Consider the following 8,548-nt stretch of genomic DNA (forward strand, 5'->3'; position numbering starts at 1 on the left):
TAGTACGATCTACATTCTAGTCAGTTTTTGTAATTGTACGCTTATTTTTGTTTCTACCGATAGCAGTCTACAGTTTCGTTAATTACTTTATTATTTACATAATGACTTTTATATATTTTGTTTCAAAAACTTGCAATTATTTTTGTTTTGTATTCTTAATTAATTTTTTTGTTAAACAAATTTTATATATTTTTAAATTAACACAATCATGTTGAATGACTTATAAACCAGTTTTTGTTTTTAACAATCATTTTTTTCTTAATTCTACTGCAAAAATCTACACAAAACAAAACTATCGAAAAAAAACAAGGTCAATAGTTCAGTTTAGCAAAAACTATTAAACTAAATAAAAAAAAAAACACAAAATATAAACATAATAAAAACAATTTAACAGAATAAAGAAATAAATTATACAAACACAATATGAAACATATTGTCCAAGTATTAAAAACTATAATTCCCTCCACTATAAAGACTAACCGTCTTATGCAAAAACGATTATTAAGTTAACAATGGTTGTTAAAACCTGTTTTTATATGGAAAAAGTTTGTAGTAAACCATTGTTAACTTTAGTAATCGTTTTTGCATAAGGTGGTAAAGACTTAATGGCAAATAAAAAAAACTAGCAAAAAAAAATATTTATAATAAATTTAACAAAAACAACAAAAATATTAATATTCAAAAAAGAACTGACAAAAAATATGATCATCAAATTATTTGAAAACAACACCAACAACCAAATAATATTATTTTCATTCATTTCAATTTGTATACAAATTCGAATACATGCCACATTTGCATCGATTAACTCATTTAAAAAAGAAGAAAGAAACGAAAAATACTAAAATTGTTGTTATTGTTGTCGTTTTTTATTAATATTATTATTCTTATGCTTATTTTTGTTGTTGTATTTTCATTTATTTATATTTAAATTTATTTTCGTATCTCTCGTACTCTTTTAAATACAACAGTTTTTGGTATATTTTTGGCATTAAAACGTGTCTGAGACGCATGCCGTTGGCTATATACTCTGCCCGTCATCGGTACTACTGCCATATATATGTACATATATATACAAAACGAAATATGTACTTACTGTTCGGAGTCTATAGAAATTTTGTATAAATGTTCTTAGTTGTTGTATATAAAAAAATATATATATTTAAATTTATTTTTATTTATATTTAAGTTTGAAATACAAGTAAAATGACTCATATCAAGTCTGTGTGTGAAATAATCAACAACATCATTATCGCCATCATTGGCGATGACAACAACAAATACAACGGCAGCGTCATCAACGTCATTATTATTATTATCCGCCAAAAAAAAAACAGACAAAACAAAAAATATAACCAGTTTTTTTTCTGAATTTTATTTCTTTAAAAGTAAAACGAATTAAGAAAACTACTACAATTAGTTTGAAATTAGAATATATTTTAAACTCCTAAAAGTAGGCTTTAAAATATTTGTATATAATGTCCCTTAATGTATGTTACTAGACTATCAATCATACTAAGGTTCTTATTAAGCTCTATATAAACTAGATTACACTAGAATAGGGACTAAACTAAAGAGGAGAATACAGATCAGACTGTACACTAGACTATAGACTAAACTATAGGCAATACTATAAACTAGAACATAAACATAACTATAGACTAAACTAGACCATCGACTAGACTATAGACTAGACTATAGACTAGACTATAGACTAGACTATAGACTAGACTATAGACTAGACTATAGACTAGACTATAGACTAGACTATAGACTAGACTATAGACTAGACTATAGACTAGACTATAGACTAGACTATAGACTAGACTATAGACTAGACTATAGACTAGACTATAGACTAGACTATAGACTAGACTATAGACTAGACTATAGACTAGACTATAGACTAGACTATAGACTAGACTATAGACTAGACTATAGACTAGACTATAGTATCTAGACTAGACTATAGACTAGACTATAGACTAGACTATAGACTAGACTATAGACTAGACTATAGACTAGACTATAGACTAGACTATAGACTAGACTATAGACTAGACTATAGACTAGACTATAGACTAGACTATAGACTAGACTATAGACTAGACTATAGACTAGACTATAGACTAGACTATAGACTAGACTATAGACTAGACTATAGACTAGACTATAGACTAGACTATAGACTAGACTATAGACTAGACTATAGACTAGACTATAGACTAGACTATAGACTATAGACTATAGACTAGACTATAGACTAGACTATAGACTAGACTATAGACTAGACTATAGACTAGACTATAGACTAGACTATAGACTAGACTATAGACTAGACTATAGACTAGACTATAGACTAGACTATAGACTAGACTATAGACTAGACTATAGACTAGACTATAGACTAGACTATATAGACTAGACTAGACTATAGACTAGACTATAGACTATAGACTAGACTATAGACTAGACTAGACTATAGACTATAGACTATACTAGACTATAGACTAGACTATAGACTAGACTATAGATAGACTAGACTATAGACTAGACTATAGACTAGACTATAGACTAGACTATAGACTAGACTATAGACTAGACTATAGACTAGACTATAGACTAGACTATAGACTAGACTATAGACTAGACTATAGACTAGACTATAGACTAGACTATAGACTAGACTATAGACTAGACTATAGACTAGACTATAGACTAGACTATAGATAGACTAGACTATAGACTAGACTATAGACTAGACTATAGACTAGACTATAGACTAGACTATAGACTAGACTATAGACTAGACTATAGACTAGACTATAGACTAGACTATAGACTAGACTATAGACTAGACTATAGACTAGACTATAGACTAGACTATAGACTAGACTATAGACTAGACTATAGACTAGACTATAGACTAGACTATAGACTAGACTATAGACTAGACTATAGACTAGACTATAGACTAGACTATAGACTAGACTATAGACTAGACTATAGACTAGACTAGAAGACTAGACTAGACTATAGACTAGACTATAGACTAGACTATAGACTAGACTATAGACTAGACTATAGACTAGACTATAGACTAGACTATAGACTAGACTATAGACTAGACTATAGACTAGACTATAGACTAGACTATAGACTAGACTATAGACTAGACTATAGACTAGACTATAGACTAGACTATAGACTAGACTATAGACTAGACTATAGACTAGACTATAGACTAGACTATAGACTAGACTATAGACTAGACTATAGACTAGACTATAGACTAGACTATAGACTAGACTATAGACTAGACTATAGACTAGACTATAGACTAGACTATAGACTAGACTATAGACTAGACTATAGACTAGACTATAGACTAGACTATATAGACTAGACTATAGACTAGACTATAGACTAGACTATAGACTAGACTATAGACTAGACTATAGACTAGACTATAGACTAGACTATAGACTAGACTATAGACTAGACTATAGACTAGACTATAGACTAGACTATAGACTAGACTATAGACTAGAATACTACTATACTACTACTACTATAGACCTAGACTATAGACTAGACTATAGACTAGACTATAGACTAGACTATAGACTAGACTATAGACTAGGAATAGATATAGACTAGACTATAGACTAGACTATAGACTAGACTATAGACTAGACTATAGACTAGACTATAGACTAGACTATAGACTAGACTATAGACTAGACTATAGACTAGACTATAGACTAGACTATAGACTAGACTATAGACTAGACTATAGAGAAGACTATAGTGCGGACTATAGACTAGACTATAGACTAGACTATAGACTAGACTATAGACAGACTATAGACTAGACTATAGACTAGACTATAGACTAGACTATAGACTACAGATTAGACTATTGTGAAGACTATAGACTAGACTATAGTTCAGACTATAGACTAGACACGAGTTAAGATTTAAAAAATACTATAACTCAGACTTACACTAGACCATTGTCAAGATAGTCTAGAATACAAGACTACACTATTGTCCAGACTAGACTATAGTCCAAACTATAGAGTAACTGAAGTCCCAGACTATAAACCAATCCACATTATAGTTTTGACTATAGACCAAATTTAGTTTTTTATTGCTGTATGTAGAGTACTGCGTAGTATGACAAACCTGAAAATCTTACCTTGCCCCCCAACGTTGGTTGCGGTTTGATTGCTATATAATTCAATATTGTTATTGCAATAGTTACTAAATATATTCTACAATATCAGACCGCACACACAACCTCAAAAAAAGTTTCTTAAAGCCAAGGCATCCCAAAATAAAACTTCCAACAAGAGTAAAACAAAATGTTACAAATCAAGACTGTTTGTCAGAACAAATAACCAGCTGGTTTTTGTTTCAGAAATGGAACATAAACTCACACGTCGAAAACTATATATAAAGAACATTTGTTACGTTGCAGTTCAACGCATACCCGCCTGTTTAGTTGAATAATGGACAGACACTTAAACTGACTCATTAACTGGCTGGCTGTATAGACTACATCATCAACATCATTATTACTTTTGTTATTTTTATGGTTAAATGAGTTTATTTCCCAATAATTTTTTCGTCGTTAAATTTGATTTGTCTTTTGGGTTTAAGTTTGTCGCAAGACAAAAAAAAAAAAAAAAAAAAAAAAAACAACAACTACAAGTTTTCAAATTATAAATTAAAAATAACGCCAAATATGTAGAAAATTAATTAAAGTTTATTTTTATTGTATTATTATGTACATTAAGTGTTTTTATTAAGAGTATTTCTTCTGTGTGGGGGAATGTGTACAAAATAGGTTTTTTGTTTGTTAAAGAGAATTGCTGACAAAAGTTTTCTGGTTTTGTTTTGCTCGTTTTTGTTTTGTTTACATTTTGTTTAAAGAGTAGAAGAGAGAACAAAAATTATATCTTTGTTTTCATTTTATATGGGGGGGTTTCCTGTGTATTTCTTATAATTTGCACTAATAAAAACGGTAGATGGCTCTCAGAACAGTTAAACAGCAGAATATTTAAACAGACGTTTATTTTTTAAATTTAAAGAAAAAGCTTTTTTTAACAAGACTACTAAAAATGATTACTTTTTCTTTACAGGTAAATTTTTTGGATATTTGACTTTCTTTGGGACAGCAAGTAAGTTAAAAAGAGGAAGGTTATGAAATCTAATCAATAGTTAGTCTTTGGTCCAGTCTTAGTTTGGTCTGTAGTCCGATTAAAGTCAATGGGTTTGTAGTCTAGTCTAATCTATAGTCTAGACTATAGTTTAGTCTTAACTCCAATCTATAGTCTAGTCTATAGTTTTGTCTATAGCCTAGGCTATAGTCTGGTCGATAGTTAGGTCTATAGTGTAGTCTATAGCCTAGTCTATAGTCTAGTATATAGTCTAATCTATAATCTAGTCTAGTTTTTAGTCTTGCTTATAATCTAGTTTATAGTCTAGTCTATCGTATAGTCTATAGTCTACGCAATATTCTAGTTTATAGTCTAATCTAAAGTCTAGTCTATAGTCTATTCTATAGTCTAGTCTAAATTCTATTCTATAGTCTAGTCTATAGTCTAGTCTATAGTCTAGTCTATAGTCTAGTCTATAGTCTAGTCTATAGTCTAGTCTATAGTCTAGTCTATTGTCTAGTCTATAGTCTAGTCTATAGTCTAGTCTATAGTCTAGTCTATAGTCTAGTCTATAGTCTAGTCTATAGTCTAGTCTATAGTCTAGTCTATAGTCTAGTCTATAGTCTAGTCTATAGTCTAGTCTATAGTCTAGTCTATAGTCTAGTCTATAGTCTAGTCTATAGTCTAGTCTATAGTCTAGTCTATAGTCTAGTCTATAGTCTAGTCTATAGTCTAGGTATAGTCTTGTCTATAGTCTATAGTCTAGTCTATAGTCTAGTCTATAGTGTAGTCTATAGTCTAGTCTATAGTGTAGTCTATAGTGTAGTCTATAGTCTAGTCTATAGTCTAGTCTATAGTCTAGTCTATAGTCTAGTCTATAGTCTGGTCTTTAATCTAGTCTATAGTCTGGTCTTTAATCTAGTTTATAGTCTAGTTTATAGTCTAGTCTATAGTCTAGTCTATAGTCTAGTCTATAGTCTAGTCTATAGTCTAGTCTATAGTCTAGTCTATAGTCTAGTCTATAGTCTAGTCTATAGTCTAGTCTATAGTCTAGTCTATAGTCTAGTCTATAGTCTAGTCTATAGTCTAGACTATAGTCTAGTCTTTAGTCTAGTATATAGTCTAGTCTATAGTCTAGTCTATAGTCTGGTCTATAGTCTAGTCTATAGTCTAGTCTATAGTCTAGTCTATAGTCTAGTCTATAGTCTAGTCTATAGTCTAGTCTATAGTCTAGTCTATAGTCTAGTCTATAGTCTAGTCGATAGTCTAGTCGATAGTCCAGTCTATAGTCTAGTTTCTAGTCTAGTCGATAGTTATGTCTATAGTCTAGTCTATAGTCTAGTTTATAGTCCATGCGATAGGCATGTCTATAGTCTAGTTTATGGTCTAATCTTTAGTCTAGTATATAGTCTAGTCTATAGTCTAGTTTATAGTCTAGTCTATAGTCTAGTTTGTAGTCTAGTCGATAGTCATGCCTATAGTCTAGTTTATAGTCTAGTCTATAGTCTAGTCTATAGCTTAGTATATAGTATAGTATATGATCCAGTGTATAGTCTAGTCTAGTCTATAGTCTAGTCTATAGTCTAGTCTATAGTCTAGTCTATAGTCTAGTCTATAGTCTAGTCTATAGTCTAGTTTATAGTCTAGTCTATAGTCTAGTCTATAGTCTAGTCTATAGTCTAGTCTATAGTCTAGTCTATAGTCTAGTCTATAGTCTAGTCTATAGTCTAGTCTATAGTATAGTCTATAGTCTAGTCTATAGTCTGGTCTGTAGTCTAGTCTACTGTCTAGTCTATAGTATAGTCTAGTCTATAGTGAATGTTAAATACTAATCTATAGTCTTATCTATAACCTAGTCTATAGTGCAGTCAGTCAGTGTTTGAGTCTTAGTACTATAATCTATATTTTATATTACGAGATTATTTTTTATGCCTGTTCCAACATATTACATCATGCCAAAACATGTCATACCTTTATTATTGTTTGTTTTGCTATACAAGTGCCAAAAAAGTACATGGACTCTTAATGTTACACGTCGGGGTTACCGTAAGATTGGACATAAATTATTATATATGCCGGTGTTTTTAATATGAGAACATACAGAGAGAGAGAATAAGAAAAAATGAAATTCGTAGAAGAAGCTTTTATGAATGAAAAGTTTCATTTGTTTACAAACAAACCAAAGCAAAAATAGTAAGAATAAAAATAAAAACAAGCAAGATGTGGATGTTCTTTTTTTTTTGACTGTGTGTGTGAGATTTTCGTCGTTAAACTCAAAGAAAAAAGAAAAAGAGTAGATTTTAAGAGTTATCGCTACACAAGAAAACTCTTAATAATTTCAAATGTTTGAATTCAAACAAAAGCTTGATTTTTATGTATTTTATTTAAATTTTATAGCCGTAACGAATTAATTCAAATATTTTATGTGAGAAATTTAAATAAGAAATAAAAATATATTTATTTTGTTTTATAGAGGAAGCCATTAACACCTTTTATTTTATTTTGGATTAAAAGTTTTGTCTTATATTGGAAGGTATAGTCTTTTCGTTTCTGGGGATTTTAAAGTTTAATGACTTTTATATAATTTTTTAAGGAAACATAATTTTTATGATTCATTAACTTTAAAGTCTGAATCTGCGGGTCATAAAATCTTGAGACTAAAGTAGTAGTAGAGGAAATAACGTTTATAGAGAAATATCAAATTAAATTAAATTGATTGTTATTACAATGTTGCGTTAACTTTAAAAAACCTAACAAGTATTAAATTTTATTAAATCTTCTAAATTTGTTTTTATTTTATTTTCATACCTGTGCGTATGATTGATTTCAGTTCCAGTTCTGTTCTAGTTCTGTTCTAGTTCTGTTCTAGTTTTGTTCAAGTTCTGTTCTAGTTCTGTTCTAGTTCTGTTCTAGTTCTGTTCTAGTTCTGTTCTAGTTCTGTTCTAGTTCTAGTTCTAGTTCTGTTCTAGTTCTGTTCTAGTTCTGTTCTAGTTCGGTTCTAGTTTTGTTCTAGTTCTGTTCTAGTTCTGTTCTAGTTCTGTTCTAGTTCTGTTCTAGCTCTGTTCTAGTTCTGTTCTAGCTCTGCTCTAGTTATGTTCTGTTCTAGTTCTGTTCTAGTTCTGTTCTAGCTTTGTTCTAGTTATGTTCTGTTCTAGTTATGTTCTGTTCTAGTTCTGTTCTAGTTCTGTTCTAGTTCTGTTCTAATTCTGTCCTAGTTCTGTTCTAGTTCTGTTCTAGTTCTGTTCTAGATCTGTTCTAGTTCTGTTTTAGTTCTATTCTAGTTCTATTCTAGTTCTGTTCTAGTTCTGTTCTACTTCTGTTCTAGTTCTGTTCTAGTTCTGTTCTAGTTCTGTTCTAGTTCTGTTCTAGTTCTGTTCTAGTTC

The 8,548-nt window shown here is 30.1% G+C and overlaps 1 protein-coding gene across 5 annotated transcripts in view; it reads left to right on the forward strand.

The window, feature by feature from the left end:
- Positions 1 to 8,548, forward strand: part of LOC111683379 (signal transducer and activator of transcription B-like) — a 158,485-nt gene that overhangs the window by 77,260 nt on the left and 72,677 nt on the right. Inside the window, exon 4 of one of the 5 annotated variants that reach the window (XM_046952785.1) lies at positions 5,148 to 5,257. The exons of the other annotated variants lie outside the window; for them this stretch is intronic. Within the exon in view, the coding sequence (XP_046808741.1) occupies positions 5,148 to 5,168 (21 nt within the window). The 3' untranslated portion in view covers positions 5,169 to 5,257. Of the gene's footprint in view, positions 1 to 5,147; positions 5,258 to 8,548 lie in introns of those variants that run through there. 5 annotated transcript variants of the gene reach the window in all.

The sequence above is a fragment of the Lucilia cuprina genome, chromosome 5, assembly GCF_022045245.1.
Source record: "Lucilia cuprina isolate Lc7/37 chromosome 5, ASM2204524v1, whole genome shotgun sequence".
Taxonomy (NCBI): Eukaryota; Metazoa; Arthropoda; class Insecta; order Diptera; family Calliphoridae; genus Lucilia; species Lucilia cuprina.